The sequence below is a fragment of the Somniosus microcephalus genome, chromosome 23 (assembly GCF_052327205.1).
Source record: "Somniosus microcephalus isolate GS21.2 chromosome 23, FLI_Smic_1.0, whole genome shotgun sequence".
NCBI classification, from domain to species: domain Eukaryota; kingdom Metazoa; phylum Chordata; class Chondrichthyes; order Squaliformes; family Somniosidae; genus Somniosus; species Somniosus microcephalus.
In genome coordinates this window covers 12,005,934-12,027,201 of record NC_141009.1, presented here as the reverse complement: position 1 = coordinate 12,027,201, position 21,268 = coordinate 12,005,934, and the positions used below count along the sequence as shown (strand labels likewise).

Here is a 21,268-nt window from a genome sequence, read left to right as displayed (position 1 = left end):
CCACCTCGCATACAGTTGCCCACAGACTTTTAGCGGGCTCAACAGCGGAGATTTTTACTCTTCCAGCATCTGTTTGAATTCGATGCCCTCTACAGGGGATCTGTGGCATCTGTGAGCAGGCAGGAAGCAGGGAGGCTGCTCGACCAGTCAGATTGAAGAATTCTCTTGCAGACTGCAAGGGGGGGGGGGGGAAAAGTAAAAAAAGATAAATTACATATAAAATCATTGTACAGGAAGCAACAAAGATTGGGACATACACATGAGATTAAGGGCGAAACATTAAATAGTAAAACTTATAAAATAAATTTTATTTTTTAAATATCTGCAACATTAATTTTGTTCTGAGGGAATGAGACTCCACAATTGCAAAATTAAAATTTCAGGGCCAGAGAGGTTGTTCAGCAGTAATTATCACTTAGTGCATCGTTTAAAAACTCAGCTACTCCCAATTCTACAAGCTCGAACATTTTTTTCCGTCTTTAGTGCGGAACTGGTGGGCAATTAGCCCAAAGTTCACGCCATAACATTGATTTCTGTGCAGATTCCATCGGCGAAGACTACAACTGTGCACCCTGTGGGGGAGCAGGTTATCACTGACTGGAATTTCCGTGTTTATCTGCGCACGTGCGGACGGCAGAAGTTGCGGTCAACTTTACTCAGTAATAACGGCGAGCGCCGACAGCCTCGCTGTTATTAGTACAGCAAAGTCCAGGCTGATATGTCTCTTGCTGAATCACAACACTGTGACTTCCAAAAGTGGTGCTGTGGAAAGGACATATAAAACCTGTTAGATCTCTAACTTTTTCCAGTTCTGATGCCAGGTCATCAACCTGAAACGTCAACTCTGTTTCTCTCTCCGCAGATGCTGCCTGACCTGCTGAGTATTTCTGCTTTTATCACAGTATTTTGCTTTTGTATAAATGCCACATCAGTGGGGCGACAGTGACCTCTGCTGGCAGATATTGAGATAGCAATGGCTTTCAGCATTGAAAACATTATTTAGGTTTTGTATTCAGGTTATCACAATTTAAACAAGTGAGAACTGTAAATGTGGAGTGACGAATGCAACATAGGAGTGAGGAATCTTCAGGGAAAGAGGCAAAGCGAATGCAAACGCCTTTCACAGGTGTAATGTCATCTTTATTTCTGAAAAATGCTTCACCATAGAGACACAACTGTGACGCAGGACCGGTTCTATCCAGCTCTGCGATAATACAGCACATGAATGCCCTTGCCCTTGCTACATTCCAGCTACATAACTCCAGCAGCTGCCATAGCACAATGTTCCCCAAGTACCTGCTAATTATACCAATACCGACGAACAAAAATTGGACTCCACCCAAACGGTTTCTGTGCACCATCTAGTGGCGGTTTACAAAGTAACATTTGCAGAGGTCCGTGGTCAAATTTACACTGAATCCTTAGCTGGAATTTGGGGGGGGGGGGGGTTTAAAAATAACCTAAAATGGGGAAGTATTGTTCATAGTATTTTTGAACGTATTAAACTGTATTTATACAAATCAACTAAGGCCCTACTGCACATCAATTACACTGGAAAATGTTATGGCTGGTGCAAACAGGCGCAGGAGCTTGTTTGCACAGTGTAAGGGGAGGAGGGATGAGAAAATTATATATATTAATTAAAAACGAACTTGTAAAACAACCTACCAGGTATCGGCAAAGGCTCGGTTTGAGGGATGAGATCGTTTTAATTTTTTTTAAATCTTGTTGCGTCTTCCAGTAAATAACTGTATTTACTCCAAAGTATTCCCTGTGCTCTTCAAAGCCAAGTACTGTACTTGTCAAATAAATATAATTAGTATCATACCATTTATGTCGCGTTGAAATGTTTCCTGATTGACTAGTGAAAGGAGCACTGCCCCACATGATCCCAGGTAGGCTTACACACCCCACGTGATCCCAGGTAGGCTTACACACCCCACGTGATCCCAGGTAGGCTTACGCACCCCACGTGATCCCAGGTAGGCTTACGCACAACGGTGCACCTCTACGCCACGCACAATTCCGCAGCATTTCAAAACAACTTCGAAGGGTTCGCAGCAGGTAAGTGCGGATTCCACTCCGAGGTTGGCGGCGCATTCCTTAGCTACGCCGCCGACTGCAAATTCAGGGCCATTAGCTTCAGGCAAACTGCTTAAAGGGAGCAGTCTTGTTGAATTTGAACCTGGCATCATCCTCCATTAGATGCCAATCAGAAGCGGAGCCAGTGAATCAAGCAGAAGCTCAATTCCCATAAAACGTGGGCATAAAGCAGAAACATTTTCTCTACATCTACCCTATCAAACCCTTTCATACCTCTTTCAGGTCACTCCTCAGCCTTCTCTTTTCTAGAGAAAAGAACCTCAGCCTGTTCAGCCTTTCCTGATAAATATATTGGGAGTTCTGGTGTCATCCTTGCCAATCTTTTTTACGCCTTCTCCAGTCTATATCCTTTTTAGAATATGGAGACCAGAGCTGTGCACAGTATGCCAAGTGTTCTATACAAGTTTAACATAACTTCTCTGCTTTTCATATCTATCCCCCTAGAAATGAGCCCAGTGCTTGGTTTGCTTTTTGTATGACCTTATTAACCTGTGTCGCTACTTTGTGATTTGGGTATCTGTACCCCTAGATCCCTTTGCTCCTCTACCCCATTCAGACATTACTTTGGGGGCCCAGAGGAGCACATATAAAATCATGCAGCACAGAAGGCCATTCACCCCATCGTGCCTGTGCCGGCTCTTTGAAAGAGCAATCCAATTTAGTCCCACTCCCGTGCTCTTTCCCCATAGCCCTGCAAATGTTTCCTTTTTTAAGTATAGATCCAATTCCCTTTTGAAAGTTACTATTGAATCTGCTTCCACTGCCCTTTGAGGCAGCACATTCCAGATCATAACTTGCCGAGTAAAAAAAAAAATTCTCATCTCTCCTCTGGTTCCTTTGCCATCTAACATTTGTGTCCAATAAAATAAAATTGCAGGGCTACGGGGAAAGGGCGGGGGAGTGGGACTAGCTGAGAGTTGGCACAGGCTTGGCAGGCCGAATGGCCTTCTTCCGTGCTGTAATCATTCTATGAACCCTCCTGCCAGTGCAAACATGGCCTCACAAGAAAAGGTTACCACTTACCTTACAGCGTTTCATTCCTGCAGACTAGGTTTCACCGACCCAGGGTGGCTATGGTGGGCATCCATCTCAGGCGGTACTTAAAATGCCTATGTACGTCATAGGAACACGATTTGCTTAAATATGAGACTCCTGCCTGACTCAGGCGGACGACACAGCTGCCCGAACAAACCACGATGTTGAAATTGCCCTAGGGTAGGGTACAGAGCAGCAGACTGACCCAGTCCATTTCAAGTCCCACTTTGCCTGGTTTTCCCTGGGTGGGTGGAGTTTAAAAACTCCCCCCTTGTATAGCTGATTGCCACTCTCTGAGCAAAAGAGTATCTTCCATTATAGCAGGCCTCAGTCTTAAAAAGGTAGCAAGAGAAAAATAATTTTGAAAGAAAGCAAACCAGTTTGATTGATAAAAACTGACCTGCTGGGTTTAGTAGGAGTTTGAATGACTGAGTGTGAAACTAGGGAGGGGGCTAAAGAACAGGAGAGATAAGTTGGCTCAATGTCAGATGTACTAACAGAATAGCACTAAAAGCACAGCAAATACAAGTGCAGGAGGAAGTGAGGGAATCAATTTTCATAGTTTTGCCTTCTAGTTTTGTCGATATTTCAACTTTTCCTTAGCAGTTGATGTTAGTGACCTTTAAACAGAGGTGAGTGCTAAGAGAAGTAATACTTGTAAAAGTATCACAGGCGCCATGGTTTGCTCTAACACATGCGATTCATTCTGGCCTCAGACTGATGCTGAGCTTTTCATAGGCAGGCCGTCAGAAACGGAGTCTTCCTCTGGGTGTTGATGCTGTAGAACGAGAAATGTCAAACTACTCCAAAAAAAAACCTTTGGTTTCCTTACCCAAGATGGGACTAACCTTGGGCTCCCAGGTAGTGTCTATAGAACATGGTTTCATGTGTGAAACAAAACATACATATTAATCAATGCAAGCTGGTTATTTATAGATGACTATTTTATAACATTTGCTTGGGGATAGACTTTTGACTCAAATTATTAATTTGCTTAATTTCCAAAATACTGTATGCATTTGTGAAGGACTAGGGACACACAGTCCAACTCCTTGGAATGAATGTGGCAATAAATTTCTCGAAGTAACATGGTACAGTATTTATTAAAAGTCGTCATTTCAGGGTGTAACGGAGGTGGAGCGTGTGCTGTGTTGTCGCGGTCAGTTAGGTTTTTTTGTTCTTAGGATGTGAGCAAGGCTGCATTTTCTTCCATCCCTAGATGTCAAAGTTGTGGTGGACCTTCTCCTTGAACTGCTGAAGTCCTTCTAATGTCCTGCTCCCATAACAGGATTACGTTGGGAATTCCAGGATATTAACTTCGTGATGATTAATGAACAGCTATATATGTCCGTCTATGGTGTCACATTTGACCATGAAATGCGCTTCCAACCACATATCTGCAGCAGAAGACCGCTTACTTCTATCTCCGTAACATCGCCTGTCTCTATCCTTGCCTCAGCTCATCCGCTGAAACCCTCGTCCATGCCTTTGTTACCTCTAGACTTGACTATTCCAATGCACTCCTGGCTGGCCTCCCACGTAAGCTTGAGGTCATCCAAAACTCGGCTGCCCGTGTCCTAACTCGCACCAAGTCCCATTCACCCATCACCCGTGCTCGCTGACCTACATCGGCTCCCGGTTAAGCAGCGCCTCGATTTCAAAATTCTCATCCTTGTTTTCAAATCCCTCCAAGGCCTCGCCCCTTCCCATCTCTGTAATCTCCTTCAGCCTCAACGCCGCCCACCCGAGCTATCTGCGCTCCTCTAATTCTGCCCTCTTGAGTATCCCAGATTATAATCCCAGCTGTGAGCCAGGAATACCTGTCAATACCCGTCAATCTGGCTGGCGGCCGGGCAGGAAAAGTTGGATAGGACCTCCGCGTCCCTGGCCTTGCCGGGATCTTCAGCCTCCTCCACACCTTCCCCGCCAGTGTCGAGGCAGTTGTGTCTGGTTGGTTAATTCATTCCAGGACTTTCCACAGCAAGTTTAATTTTTACTCCATCAGTTCACTATCAAGCAGATTCCACTGCAGTCATGCTCTAAGAAAACTACCTTTAACTAAACCTGAAAGAAAAAAAAACTACACAAATCAATCAGAGGAGTCCCAATGGACATTACCCAGAGGGTGCAATTACAATAGGAGGCACCAAGTGTACATCACACAAAGCATACAAATTACAATGGGGTGGGGGGAGCAGATAAAAACTTGCAAATGCCTGCAGGAAGGACTCATATACGCAGCACATAAGAATCATCCAAAAGCACAGTAGAGACCCTAAAACTTCTACCAGTGTGTGCACAGCAAGAAAAAGTCCTACCATTTTCCTTCTTACTTTTGTATCTCCTCCTCATCTTCAAATCAACTTTTATTGTCATTGTTAGTGCACAAGTGCAGTACAACGAAATGTAGGCTTGCGGCTCCCGAGAGTGTACATTTAGATTAAGACATTTAAACATTCAACATACATTTGGCTTGTAATACATTAACATAAACATAACCATAATAAAGTGCATTGGCAGATGTGCAGGCTTTAGAGTTTATTTGTGGAGTTCAGTAGGATGACAGCCCTGGGAAAGAAGCTGTTCCTAAATCTGGTCGTACGGGTGCGAATGCATCTGTAGCGTCGCCCAGATGGCAGGAGGGCGAACAGACTGTGGCTGGGGTGGGTAGGGTCTTCGATGATGTACCGTGACCTCCGTAAACAGCGTTTTCGGTATATGTGCTCTATGGACGGTAGCCGGGTGCCGGTAATGCGTTGGGCAGTTTTGACTACCCGCTGCAGGGCTTTCCGGTCATAGTAGCTACAGCTGCCATACCAAACTGTGATACAGTTCGTCAGGATGCTCTCTATTGTGCAGCGGTAAAAGTTAGAGAGGATCAGGGGTGACAGGTTACATCCCTTCAGCCTCCTTAGGAAATATAGGCGCTGCTGAGCCTTCTTCACCAGAGAGGAGGTATTGAGGGACCAGGAGAGGTCTTCTGTGATGTGGACTCCGAGGAACTTAAAGCTGTCCACCCTTTCCACCACAGCCCCATTGATGTGGATGGGGGTGTGACTTCCGCCTTTAGACTTCCTGAAGTCCACAATGATTTCTTTGGTTTTCTTGATGTTAAGGGCCACACTTTTTGTTGTTAGAGATGAGGGAACCACACCTGCCTCCTTTATATGTCTTCTCCCCAGATTTCACTTGTACCTTTTGCATTGTAATAATAAAGTACACTAGCTACATTTAGTGATGAATGATTGTAGATTTTTAGAAAGCTTATATATTTATATATATTGTCTAGCCTCAGTAGTTTGTTGTAAACCAACCCTTACTCCACATCACTGAGTCAGTGTGTTCTTTCAATTACTCGGACGTGTAAAAATGCTGCAACAAAATATGATGAACAAAATCAAAATGATGGGAATCAAAATAATACAAATGACCTGTTCAGTACAGTTCACCGCTCTTTATTAACTTTTCAGTGCTTTTCAAATAAATATGTTTTATATGTCAAACATACAAGTGAACAAAACATTTAGGTGATGACGAGAAGCATGGTAATAACGTTACAAAAAATGATGCCATTGCTTACTGTGACCTGTGTAGTAATACTCAAACCTTTAGAAAACAACTTTGTGGAGTCTTTAAGGTATTTACAGTTCCAACAGACCAGCTATCCATACACTTATTTACAAAATGCTGCAACTTGTTGCAAACTCTCAATCCATGTCACACTTCTGATTTAAAAATACACGAAAACAAAAACAAAAATGTAGTGGAAGACAAACTTGCATTCGTTAGCGCTAGACTCCATTGTCAACATCTTGAGGTTATTTCACCAAATGCATCAGTGCAACCTGGTTTTCCCAATATCTGTAGCTCACTATAATGTAAACTGTAGTAAGTGCGCAATTACACTGGACTGCGACAGCTTGTTGTTGAGTATGGTCCATTTAAAAAGTGCTCACTTTGAAAACATCTCCCTTTCAAAATAACATCAAGGATAATTGCACTTCTCCCCAAAAGCACTGCGTTAAAGTTCCAGGATGCTGTTTGTACGCTCAACTTCAGGGAGCATCATTTTCACAAGAGTAATGTGGGTAGGAAAGATGCACATATACATGTCAACGTAAAATCTTTTAATTTCCACTGTTATGCAGTACATGTTTAAAACAATAGTGGCTAACTAGTATAAGGAGGAATTCTCTTTGTACTCTTGTACAAAGACATTGTACTTTCTGTACGACTCATTGTTTAAATTACCTTTCCAGCAGTCTAATGATTCATGATTCGTCAAGTTACATTTTAATTGTCAAAGAATTTAACACGGACATTTTTCATTGATTTGTTGTAAAAACAAAAATACCTGAAAAAATTCACAATAGACCAACTCTCCCCCTCCCTTATACCTGTATTGGACCAGCTATTTAAAAACAGGTCTAGACTTCAGAAATAGTTTAAGAGTTTCATGCAGCTTGCATAGAAATTCAAAATATTCCAATCACTGAGGGGAAAAAAGGGGATAAGGACAGAAATAGTCATCTAACCTAATAAATAAATAAAAAAAGCATTTGGGCTGCAATGTAGGAAACTTAATAGGGAACCAAAGGGTTCAAAATATTTAAATAGGCAGGCGATTACCATCTGAATGCACCATAAAATGGGTAACAGTTACCCAGTATACACGAGACATAACCAGCCTGGATTTCCTGATCTGCGTTCTTGTTTAAAATACAGGAAACTTTCGACTTACCGGCACCTAAATAACCGGAAATCTCGGTCAGCTGTTGCTAAGCTACAGAGACGCTTGCAACTTGTGCCCAGTGTTCTGAAGCTGTTGCTAAGCAACAGGGTTTGTTGCTTTATACAGAGCTCTCAGCTCCCTATCTTTTACTATAGCGTTCGGTTATCCGGAATTTTTGATGAACTGGCACCACGTCGGTCCCGTCCGTGCCGGATAAAAGAGAGTTCCTGTAAATGGGTTACCACTAAAATAACGACAATCGGAAAATCTGCGCTACAGTCTCCTGCATCGCGGAGTCGTGATGATACAAGAACAAGAACCATCAGCAATTCATCAATGTTGTCTGAATCCCAAGATGTGTCAATGCTTTGGAACCCACTCCAGTGTTTATTATCGGAAACATGTACAAACTCAATGTTTTCTTACCATTTTCATTTTTCCAATGTGTTTTGCTGGCGGGAGTGCTGGGAAGGACAGAAGCATGCAGCAGGCTTTTGTGATGTAACTGCATAATTTGGCTGGCAGTCACTGGGATTTAACTGAATGATACAAAGCAGTATCAATTACATAGAATATATATTATAAAAAATCTTGCGTACGCGCACACTGTTGTCACCATTTTTGGTCACTTCTATTTCACCATTTAACTTCAAAACTGATTACATAAACAATTCAAAACTGATTATGTAAACAGTTAGAATTGAAATCCTGCTCGTGAAGAGTTGCCTGTAACAATGTAGATGTAGACTCTGGCCAATAGGTGCCAGTGCAGAGCAAATTTCTCTTCCTACTCACCACCTTACATATATCAAATGGAACTTATCGCTGTCGACTGACAATGGACAACACTGTAGGCAATTTACTAGTGTATATTACAAATAGATTTAATGTTTATCAAATTTTAAATGTACTTAATGTTTAATGAAGATGTTTTGGGCACAGACCCCTTCATCGAACTCTTATACAGGATGCGTCCAAAGGTCCACAACCAAAATGCTAAATATCCTTTTTTTTTCACGTGCTGGTAAACCTGTTGTATATTTCTAATATCTTCTGTTCTTATTTCAGATTTCTTATTTCAGATTTCCAGTTTTCTTTTTGGATCTATTATAACTATCTATTAAGATCGTTATATAGAAAACAGCTGGGGTAACTGGGTTTATAAGATTCTGTTCACAATGGTTGATCTGATTGTATATAACACACTTACCACCTTACCACTTGTGGGGAAGAGCAAAACTAGAGGCCATCAATATAAGATAGGCACCAAGATATCAAATAAGGAATTCAGAAGCAACTTCTCTACCCAGAAAGTGGTGAGAATGTGGAACTCGCTACCACAGGGAGTGGCTGAAGCTAATAGTAGAGATGCATTTAAGGGGAGGCTAGATAAACATATGAGGGAGAATGGAATAGAGGGTTACGCTGACAGAGCTAGATGAGGAAAGACAGGAGGAGGCTCGAGTGGAGCATAAACGCCAGCATGGACGGGTTGGGATAAATGGCCTATTTCTGTGCTGTATATCCTATGTAAATGATCACTGCCTCACCTACATCCCTAATGGGGAGCTAGTGTTTTCTCCAAATGGTCTTTAGCTGGCTGACTCTGCTAACACTTTCATACATTACAATTTTAACAGCTGAAGTCTTATCTTCTGTAGACTAACCACGCAGAAGCATTTTTAAAGGTTGTTAAAAGGCTTCTCCATTGTAGCATGTAACATTTCAGCTGCAAATTAACTAAACTTACTTGGTAAATATTTGATAATAGCAGCAGTAATGTTCCATGCCAACAATGGCCCAGAAATTCGGGTCCCAACGCATGAGTACGCATGGGGTGCTCACGCGTAGGCCCAACGAAAGTGCCGGTTTCGTGCATGCGCGGGGAAACTGACACTTCCATTCCTTGAAAGAAGGGGCTGACAGGTGGAACGCGTGCGCCGGAGAGGCAGCGCGTGCGCATCGAACTTACGTTTTTTTTGCAGGTTTCTCCGGGAGGGTAAGTCTCCAGCAGGTACACTTTTAAAAAGCAGACGCAAGGCCTGCTTTTAACAAGCTAAGTGGTGAATTAATTAAAATTAATACATTTTTCCCCACAGGTTTATTATTTTTAAATACTTTAAAGGTAAGATTATTTTTAGCCCTGTTAGAAAATGTAATTATTTTTTCAAAAATTTAAATTATTGTTTAAAATAGTTATTTCATGTAATTTATAGTTATTTTAAAAATGTGATTTAAAAAAAAAAAATTATTTGAAGTTTTAGTGATGTTTTGGGGCTTTTGTATTTATAGGTTTGACAGCTCTTCCTGTCAAACTTATGAATGAAGCATTCCCTGCTACCATTGGCTCTCCATGGCCCACGTGATCCCAGGGGATGCATCGAACTAACTGCGCCCCTGGGATACACAAGCACTGCGCGCCGGCAGTTGGAGGCGGCCCAGGATCTGAATCCCACGTGGGCCCACAGCTCAACGGCTGGCGCGCTAGGTAAGTGCAAGTCGGGGGCTTGCACTCGCGGGAAGCCCCCGACCCGAATTTCTGGGCTAAATGCAATATTGAGTGGCACAAAATTAGAAATCTAGACTCTTGTCTGCACGTCATTTAAATTACGATTGCGGGGGCGAGGCCGCCTACATTTTCTACCTTCATTACTGCTAATGGGATTGTCAAGATGGCAAAACTTTCTGGAGAGGAGAAAACAGTTCACATAAACATAAACAGGACACTTTGCTTTTAGGATAACCCCGTCTAAAGTAAAATTGGCATAGCAATAACATTTTGTTGGATATATTTTATACCAGAGCATTATACTCCATAGTAAGTTGAATACAGTATTTATCCAATGTTAATCAAGGTATGGCAACAACTCACTTCACTTGGGAGCTTTCCAGCCAGCAGAGACTTGTATACCCTCAACCTGGGCTAGATTTAAATCTGGGTTCTAGTGGTTGGAATGCATTTAACCGATACTACCGCCCAATATCCTGTAGTTGCCAATTTCTAAATATTCAAAGCCAGTATTGCAAACAACTCAATGAATAAGGCATATCCCTCAATATCCTTTATATTAAAAAAAGCACTTTCACAAGCGGACATATTGCCTTCCACAGATCATGCTCACTTGCAAAAAAAAAATCACCGCACACAAGTGGAAGGAACTTATGTGGGTCCGTGCATATCGAGTGAAAGCAAATGTTTCACACCCATAAAAATAAAAAAATCTCTTAAATTTAAATGTCTGTGTACATCCTCTAGAAGAATTAGGACACTATAAATATTTAGTGAACTTTGTAACTGAGCTATCTAGTAGTTACTCACCAGTACTATTCACTCCATTCCATTTTAATCAGAGGACTAGTCAAAAAAAACTGAAGATTCTCACTGTAATGAGAAACTCCAGGCATTTTTTTTATTTTTTTTTATAAAAAGAGCAAACTTCCACAGATGTATATGCATCTCTGCCAGTGTTAATTGACAGGAATACCAGGTATATAATAAACAAATCAGAGTTCAATATTTTTAAATATAAGTAGTGAGAATTTAAAACAGTTATAAAGACTTGAGCCTCTTAAGTGTTGCATAGATATGATTTCTTTTAACACAGGTACCAAATATGCAAATAGCTCAGTGTTAAATTGCATTCACGACATTGGTCTCCATATAGAAAACTACTTGGATGAAAAGTTTTAAGTTCTCATGTTTTTAATCATTTCCTCTTCAAGACCCCATTTATACATTTCAAGTATTGCTACACCATACTCATTTATCAAAACGCTCAGTCCTCTATCGTGCACTCACCAATAGCCATCAGCTAAGTCAAATGTTTGCTGACTTCCTTACGAAGCAGGTTGAACAGATGCATTACAATGTCAGTTGTAAAAGAGCAATGGATAATAAACACAGCTCTAAAAAGGTTCTTTGACACTATTCCATTCACATTTCTGTAATTAACATTTCTGGCAAACCAATGAAAATCCTTGCAGATAATATATAATAGCTAGTTTTTTTCCATGGCGCTCTCACCAATTCTAGCTGAACATTTCTAAACGTACACAACCCATCTTGCTTACATCAACTGTGCAGTGAGCAAACATAACTCGCTTATGCGTATCCACAAAGATTTTTTTTAATTTTTTTTTAAAAAAAAGTGGTGAGAGATAGACAACAAAGGTGCAACCATCCGACAGTAATTCCTTCCTACAAATCAATAAAAATAATCAAACAGTGTAAATGTAAAATCCTCATAAGAACCATTTCAATAAACCACAAGTTTTTTTTTTGGTTAGAGAAATCTACCCAAGATGAGGCTGACTCCATTTCCCCCAAGTCAGACGTTGTCCCATTTTAGGTAAACCCGCACATAACCCCGACTGCAGCAATTGGTTACAACTGCAAACTCACCGCTGTCTTTTCTGTAAACAGATCAAGCTTGGAGTGTTTTATTTTGTTCATTTTTTTTTTTTTAAAAACTGAGTTGTCTACAGCCAGCAGCAGTTAAACACTATGATTATCCATATAGCCATTTAAAAAAAAAAACCTTTCCTATTTAGGAAGCTTTTACATGTTGGTAGTGCTCTGATCCTATGAACATGCACAAGACAGAAATGCCCAAATTCCAAAAGTAGTGTCCTGTAAGCAGCTTTACATTTATCTTAGTTTAGTTCATCGCCGTTGGATGATTGTACAATGCTGCTAAGTAATGGGACAAAGGATGCAGCTTTAAAGGATCATCACCATGATCACACATACAAGAGCGATCAAATTACTTTACCACTGTACCACTTAATATTAAGATTTTATTTTATTTTAAACGGAACACACACAGCGCTTGACAGGTTATGTTTAAAAACTTCAGAACAGGAAAAAAAAAGCTGTGTTTCATGAATGTCTGCTCAGAGAACGGTCATTTTGCAGAAATTAGCCAAGGATGACACTCGAAAGAATAAGCTGTTATGAAATATATTAAATATTGCCACCCCAAAAGAAAATAAGGTTTGTTAAACAGAATATTACACTCTTATAAGAGCATGCTGCTCATACAGTATTGGGAAATAAAAAAAGAGAGAGGATGGAAGATTTTCAGAATGCATGATGCAATAAAAAGCATTAAATTTTGATTGCGACCTCTCAGTGTGCCTCCATACAGCAATACTGTGCTCTGTGTGGTAATACTCTACTTCTACAACAACCTTCCTTACTGGACAAATAACAACCAATCATTACTGCAGAACACAGGCTGTCTAAAACGATGGCACTTGTAAAATGTGCCGAATTCAAGTGTTTAAGAAATCAGACTTTCAAAAAGAGGCAATTCTCAGTGTCCGCTATCATCGCGCCGTTCTGTGTGGCTCTGCCCATATGCTTCTGCAGGATTGTTGTGCCAAGAGTACCATGGCTATTGACAAATCGCTCGCGCCGCAGTCTTCAAATGCACAGATCACAATCCGTCACTGTTCGTGGCAGGAGTACAAGGAGAAAATGAAGCAGGAATTGCAAGAAGTCAGCTGTTGTTTGTTTCTCGGCAGTTATTAGAGCGATCTGATTGTGACACGTAGTCCCACTTAAACAAAAGTCAGACCAGAACTATCTAAACCAGGAGAGGAAAATGGCCTTCTGTATTGTTTTGATTTCAAGTCAGTAGCAAGTGTAGTGTTACAAAACCCCTCATTCCAAGTTTACCTCAAGCCAAATTTAGCTGCGACATTACTCATTCCTTATGGTGACACCATTCCGCGGAGGAATAGAGGGGAAAAGAAAGAAAAAGCAGAAGAGGCTTTTCACAACTACTGTCCACAAATACTTAAGAATCCACTGGCTAGAAAACTTGCTACATGCAAAGAAAAGACAGTTACAAGCCAGAGTAACCAGCGCAGAAAACGAAGCCAGAATTCTGTCACGTACCGCCAGATGTTGGCACCCAGAGACCGACAATCCTTTAGAAAAGCGGCCCAACTACTCACTTTGTCCTTTGTAGAATACATTACATTTCACTGTCTGCGCAAACATACAAAAAAAGTTTCCATTCTCTCATCTGCAACGAAATCTGAAAAGATCTGTAGTCTCCCAAAACTGAATAGCCACCAAATCAAATGGAAAAGTTGCCGATTTCAACACAATCTACTTTGGGAGAGGGTAGGGGTTGTCAGAGAACTTTAAAATGAACCAGCAAAAAATTCCTTTCATTTTCCTGTTGATTGCTTCTTTGGCACTGCAGACCGCTTGGCTTGCCACAGGTGGTTGTGAATTGTGATAGCGTCCACACTGACTGACATGGTTTTAGTGGGTATTAGGCTAAACAGCTTTCTGTCCGAGCTGTACTTGTAAAGCTTGTCGATCATCTTCTTATTAATGTTTTTTGGCCCTGTCCCAGTTAACTTCTGGATCTCCTCAGAGTCTGGGGAATAAGCATAAAGTGCTCGGAACTGGCAGCCCGCATCACGGAACAAGATGATGTAATGGTTAGCCTCGCATTTCTCAAGCTCCTAGGAAGGTAAATGAAAATGGATTTTCTCAAGATTTGAACAGTAAATTTAACATTTTTATTGGTACAAAAATGGTACTTTCACTCCCTTCCCTCCCCTCACATTGGGCACAGGGGCAGGTAAATTCTGCTTCCGCCTGAAATGGGTGCAAAGTCGGCAGAGTGGCCACACCTCCCACCCTAAGCTGTGCAGAAGGCCAGAACCATTTGAGCATTCAGGCCTTATTTGAATGGCGAGCTGCAGGCGCCCCAGTTGTGAGAGAGCAGGAAATTGCCCAGCTCGCATGCTCGGCCTGGAAAGTGGGTGTTGGGGGCGGTAAGCTGATCTCAGAGTGGGGTTAAGCACAGGCCAGCGACAGCCTATAGCAGTATTTTTGTGGCGCCCCGCCCCGCCCCTCTCGATTTTCAACTCTCAGCCCTTTTTCAGTTGAGAAATGGGGGCAACCGTCAGTTGAAAATCCCCTGCATTATTTCCCATCCAAGAATGATGACTTGGTCACAGGCTGCTTTCCAAATCACTTGACCCAACTGCAAACGGCTGTTTGAGGTAGTCTCAGATATTTCCTTGCTATCGAGAAGCAGCAACTTCAATTCAGCGCCACCCTGTGACAGTGTAGTTAGGATTGCACCCTCTGTGACACAGTGCATTGGAGATTCAAAGCTCCATCCTACAAAAGCCAAACCTAATAACCAAAAGCAATCAACACAAAAGTATTCATCACTATTCATGTTGTCCAGTAATGTCCTTCTCTCTCGTCCCATGCAATTTAATGCAGAGAAGGGTGAGGTGATGCGTTTTGGGTTAAAAGATGAGGAGTGGGAGTATCCACTCAGTGGAAAGATGCTGATGGGTTTGGAGGAACACAGACATCTAGTGATGCAAATACATATACCCTTAAAAGTGAGCACAGGTAGATAAAGTCATAAAAAGGGTCAATAACATTTTGGGTTTTAAAAGTAGGGGTTTATAGCACAAGGGCAAAGAGATAATGAGAAATTTGTACATGACAATGGCTGGACCATTTGAATATTTGGATGTTCCATTATAGAAAAGACATTAAACTCAGAGAGCATACTTCATTAAGATGGAGAGTGAAGTAGTTGACTCAGAGACTAGGGTCCTGAATTTAAATAAAGGAAACTACAATGGTATGAGGCGCGAGTTGGCTAGGATGGATTGGGGAACGTTACTTAAAGGGTTGACTCTGGATAGGCAATGGCAAACATTTAAAGATCGCATGGATGAACTACAGAATTTGTTCATCCCTGTTTGGCATAAAAATAAAACAAAAAAGATGACTCAACCGTGGCTAACGAGGGAAATTAGGGATAGCATAAGATCCAAGGAGAGGACATATAAATTGGCCAGAAAAAGCAGCAAACCTGAGGATTGGAAGCAGTTTAGGATTCAGCAAAGGAGGACAAAGAGATTAATTAAGAGGGGGAAAATAGAGTATGAGAGTAAGCTTGCAGGGAACATAAAAACTGACTGTAAAAGCTTCTATCTATAGATATGTGAAGAGAAAAAGATTGGTGAAATCAAGCATAGGTCCCTTGCAGTCAGAATCAGGGGAATTTATAATGGGGAACAAAGAAATGGCAGGCCAAGTAAATACATACTTTGGTTCTGTCTTCACAAAGGAGGACACAAATAACCTCCCAGAGATGTCGGGGAACATAGGGTCTAATGAGAGGGAGGAATTGAATGAAATCAGTATTTGTAGGGAAATGGTGTTAGGGAAATTGATGGGATTGAAGGCCGATAAATCCCCAGGGCCTGATAATCTACATCCTAGGGTACTTAAGGAAGTGGCCCTAGAAATAGTAGATGCATTACTGGTCATCTTCCAAAATTCTATAGACTCTGGAACAGTTCCCATGGATTGGAGGGTAGCTAATGTAACCCCACTATTTAAAAAAAGGTGGTAAAGAGAAAACGGGGAATTATAGACCGGTAAGCCTGACATCAGTAGTGGGGAAAATGCTAGATTCCATTATTATAAAAGATATAATAGCAGAGCACTTGGAAAACAGCGACAGGATCGGACAAAGTCAACATGGATTTACAAAACGTAAATCATGCTTGACTAATCTACTGGAATTTTTTGAGGATGTGACTGGTAGAATAGATAAAGGAGAACCAGTGGATGTGGTGTATTTGGACTTTCAGAAGGCTTTCAATAAGGTCCCGCACAAGAGATTAGCGTGCAAAGTTAAAGCACATGGGATTGGGGGTAAGGAACAGACTTGGAGAGAGAACTGGTTGGCAGACAGGAAGCAAAGAGTTGGAATATATGGGTCTTTTCCCGAGTGGCAGGCAGTGACTAGTGGGGTACCGCAGGGATCGGTGCTAGGACCCCAGCTATTCACAATATATATTAATGATTTAGACGAGGGAACTAGATGTAGTATCTCCAAGTTTGCAGACGAGACAAAGCTGGGTGGGCGTGTGCTGTGAGGAGGATGCAGAGAAACTCCAGTATGATTTGGACAGGTTGGGTGATTGGGCAGATGCATGGCAGATGTAGTATAATGTGGATAAATGCGAGGTTATCCACCTCGGTGGCAAAAACAGGGAGACAGGTTATTATCTGAACGGCAATAGATTGGAAAAAGGGAAGTGCAACGAGACATGGGTGTCCTTGTGCACCAGTCGCTGAAGGTAAGCATGCAGGTGCAGCAGGCGGTTAAGGCGGCAAATGGTATGTTGGCCTTCATAGCGAGAGGATTCGAGTACAGGAGCAAGGATGTCTTGCTGCAGTTGTACAGGGCCTTGGTGAGACCACACCTTGAGTATTGTGTGCAGTTTTGGTCGCCTTATCTGAGGAAGGATGTTCTTGCCATGGAGGGAGTGCAGCGAAGATTCACCAGACTGATACCTGGGATGGCAGGAATGACGTATGGAGAGAGATTGGGTCGACTGGGCTTATATTCGCTGGAGTTTAGAAGAATGAGAGGGTATCTCATTGAAACTTATAAAATTCTAGTAGGACTAGACAGACTAGATGCAGGAAGGATGTTCCCGATGGCAGGGGAGTCCAGAACCAGGGATCACAGTCTAAGGATAAGGGGTAAGCCATTTAGGACAGAGATGAGGAGGAATTTCTTCACCCAGAGAGTGGTGAACCTGTGGAATTCTCTACCACAGAAGGCAGTTGAGGCCAATTCATTAAATATATTCAAGAAGGAGTTAGATATATTTCTTAAGGCTAAAGGGATCAAGGGATATGGGGAGAAGGCAGAGACAGGGTACTGAATTTGGATGATCAGCCATGATCTCATTAAATGGCGGAGCAGGCTTGAGGGGCCGAATGGCCTACTCCTGCTCCTATCTTCTATGTTACTACAGCATATGCTTAACCTGGATGATGCCAGGGAATTATGAAGGAGAGACTTGAGATACTGAGACTCCATCCGATGGAGCAGAAAAGGCTAAGATGAGCTTCAATAGAGGTTTTTAAAATTATGAAGGGTTTTGATTGGGTAAATTTAGAAAGACCATTTGCTCTGGTTGGGCAGGGCACTGAAATCGATTTTGGATTGTTCTAGCAAAGAGCCAGCAGAGACAAAGGCCCAAGATGGCCTCCTTCTGTGCTGTAAACTCCTATGGTCCCCCTACACTTCAACACAGATGAATTTATTTCAAGGACTGGTGTGAATTTTATTCCTCAAGTTAAGTTCACATACACCCAAGTATATTACAGCCAATTGTTAAGTAAAACTAATAATTTCCTCATCGAGAATGTTGAATAATTGATCATTTTCTGCTGCACAATTTATGATTCTTGATTAGAATGGAATATTTTTCAAAATCAAAACTATTTCACACAATTATTACTTTTTATAGGTTGTATTTGATAAATTTCAGAAATACAAAACATGCATTTATAAAGGTGATGACTGTATAACATGGGGTGGAAACAAAGTAAAACACTGGAATTAATTCAGTGAGGGAAAAAAAATGGTTTGCGGTGAGCAGCTGCTGTTCATTTAACAGTTTGCCAGACAATTGCTTGAGCAGAGCTCTCGTCACATACTGTATGTATTAGTTTTCTGTTACTAACCTCGAGTATTGAGTTTTTCTGTGGTTCATTTACTTTTCCTGCAAGACAGCAGTGCGAGATAGCATTATGAATTATTGGCTTGTTTGATTTTGAGCTCGGTTCCTTGAATAGCTTAGGACCTGCAACACAGTCACAATGTTGGTTATAAACCAAACAAAGCTTGAACCCCCCAACTCACAGGATAAAAATGAAACAATGACAACCTTCCTCTTGTGACTCTACCTGTGTACTCAGCTACTGATGCAATCGATGAGGCTGTGGACACATTCTCCCAGTCTCGTTCTGTGTTCCTACTCTGATTTCGGCTCAGCACCGAGAATGTCTCCATGGAGTCTGTCCTGTATATTGAGAAAAGCAATCATTTTAGCTCTGAACATTCGCAGCCAGTGCTCCCATGGCAAACCAATGAGGTGTTACACTGATTAGCTGGGAAGAACCATACATTACCCAAATATCATATTCCAATGAATAAAATATAGAAATAGTAAAACGTCAAGAGCCTTTTTCAGCTTACCACAAAACATTTTAGTTTACATTTCATCTTGACCCTATCAGACATGACTGAATTTTAAATTTTGCTTTAAAATGAAGGATCTTCTAAGTTGCTAATTTTACTTCCTGAATATTTCATCTGAAGCACTGAAAACCAACACAATGTTTGATCGGTACTTCTTAGAATTGCTGCTACACGAGCTGTTAATATGACTTTCCCCATTCAACCCAAGTAAATGTTCACGTTTTACCTAGCCAATAACCAAGTTAAGTACTGGTTATCATCTGAAAATAACATTTTGAATATTTAAAAGGTTTTATATTTTTCACCCAAAGAACATTTTGTAATATGGAGACCAGAACTGCACAAAGGATTTGGAAGCACTGGAGAAAGTGCAGAAAAGGTTTACAAGGATGGTACCAGGATTGAGAGGATGCAACGATCAGGAACAGTTGAGCAGGCTGGGGCTCTTTTCTCCAGGAGAGAGAGAAGACTAAGAGGAGACCTGATAGACGTCTTCAAAATTATGAGGGGTTGCAATAGGGTGAATGTGGAGAAACTGTTGCCACTTGTGGATGAGTCCAGAACAAGGCAGCATAAATGCAAGATAAAAAGATCAAATAAAGAATTTAGGAGCAATTTCTTTACAACAGAGAATGGTGAGAATGTGGAAGTTGCTGCTGTGTTTGAAACAGAGAGCACTGACACATTTAAGGGGTAGCGTGACACATACCTGATGGAGAAGGGAATAGAGGGATACGGGGACAGGGCGGGAAGAGGTAATTAGAGAGAGAGAAGGCTCGTGTGATGCATGAACACCGGCGTAGACCAGTTGTCCCGAATGGCCTGTTTCTGGACTGTAGATTCTATATAATTCTATGTAACGGTGAAATACGTAGAGTGTAAATGTGATCCGAATAGGGAGGTTAATATGTCCTTTGTTAAAGTCTTATAACCATTTTGCTTTGGGAATGTAAAAATTATTTCAATCCACGTCCATTCCAGGGACACTTGGTTATGCTTACCTTTGTGAATAGCCACCACTCCCACTACCAGAGTTCACACTTTCTGCTTCGGTGGTAGCAGCTGACGCCAGCGAGAGGCTGGAACCAGACTGAGCACTGCTCAGATTATCAGCTGGATGAAAAAAAATAAAAACCAGAAACTTCAGTCAACATTTTCCTGTTCCAATCTCTATAGTTTAAGTGAAACAGTTTTCTTCTGTTTTATATAGCAAGTTGGAAGCTAAAGTAAACCTGAGCTGAGGACATACTTTTTGGAAAAGGAGAGAATTCAAATCCTGATCTCTCTCAACAAGAATTTCAGTATTATACTTGTTCATCCAGTCTTTTTTAGCTGTATAATTCATTGTTCAGAGAGTAAAACTGTAAATAGGTGCATTAAAATGGAAAATTGGTCCGAACTTAAGCATTTTTCTCGTTAAAAAAAAAAAGTACCGGGAGTAAAAAAAATAGGAAGCTGCAAGCTAATATTTTAGTCAGTTACCTTCTTACTCTTTTAAAGACCATTCCTCAATAGAATGGATGCAAACACACGTTTCAAGTCATTCCCTAACATTTAAAATGGCTGTTTGAGGTGCACGAGAATGGTGTGAGTTGATCCACCCTCCAACTTCCTCTCCCTCTAACAAAGTACCTAATCTCCACTAGCTGCCTTCCTATAATTACGCATCAGACTACAAATTTGCTGTAGCATTTCCTTTCTGCACTCCAAAATAAAATCTGATTTAACACTGCTAAATCCAAAAGGAAAACAATTTAAATCTTGCTGCTAAATTTCTGCTGTTCTCCTACTGAATTAAGTATTTCACTGGGTGATTTAGGACCCGAGTAGAAAAGACCACAAGGTAGATACAAGACAAGGTAAAACACTTGATCCATTTTAGCTGGTGCATCTATGGAAAAAGGATCTACAGTATCTAAGTAACAGGATTCCCCCCACCCCCCTCGCCCCACTCTACTCAATTGAAATTTGAATGAATCCAAGGTTTTTTTTCCATCCACTACCCCATCTAGAAAATCATTCCAAGTCATTTACACACAGCTTACACCTCCACTTTGCATTTTTGAAGGTCAGAATAAACTATTTCTTCTTGATCAGTCATAGTGATGGTCTGTATTCTCCCTGCAATCTTTTTGCCAGCTGGGAGAGCAGATTCTTGACGCCTCCTGTTGAAAATCCATTCTTTGACGGGGGTGACAGATAGGCAACGTCTTTCCGAGTTGTAGGATGCCATCTAGTGGCAAGGTAGTGAACTAAACTAATGTGAAGTGTCATTCCAATTTCTACAAGGCATTTTTTTTTTTTTTAAAAAGGGGGATTTCTGCCATCGTAACAG

The 21,268-nt window shown here is 41.3% G+C and overlaps 1 protein-coding gene across 5 annotated transcripts in view; it reads right to left on the bottom strand.

The window, feature by feature from the left end:
• Positions 1–6,577: 6,577 nt before the first annotated feature.
• camsap1b (calmodulin regulated spectrin-associated protein 1b) overlaps positions 6,578–21,268 on the bottom strand; it is a 129,133-nt gene continuing 114,442 nt past the window's right edge. For all 5 annotated transcript variants that reach the window (XM_085965388.1, XM_085965386.1, XM_085965385.1 and 2 more), the window contains 4 exons: positions 19,935–20,046; positions 18,639–18,754; positions 18,417–18,535; positions 6,578–14,353 (listed from right to left, as the gene is read on the bottom strand). In XM_085965388.1, coding sequence (XP_085821514.1) covers positions 14,051–14,353; positions 18,417–18,535; positions 18,639–18,754; positions 19,935–20,046 — 650 coding nt within the window. In that variant the 3' untranslated portion in view covers positions 6,578–14,050. The remainder of the gene's footprint in view (positions 14,354–18,416; positions 18,536–18,638; positions 18,755–19,934; positions 20,047–21,268) is intronic.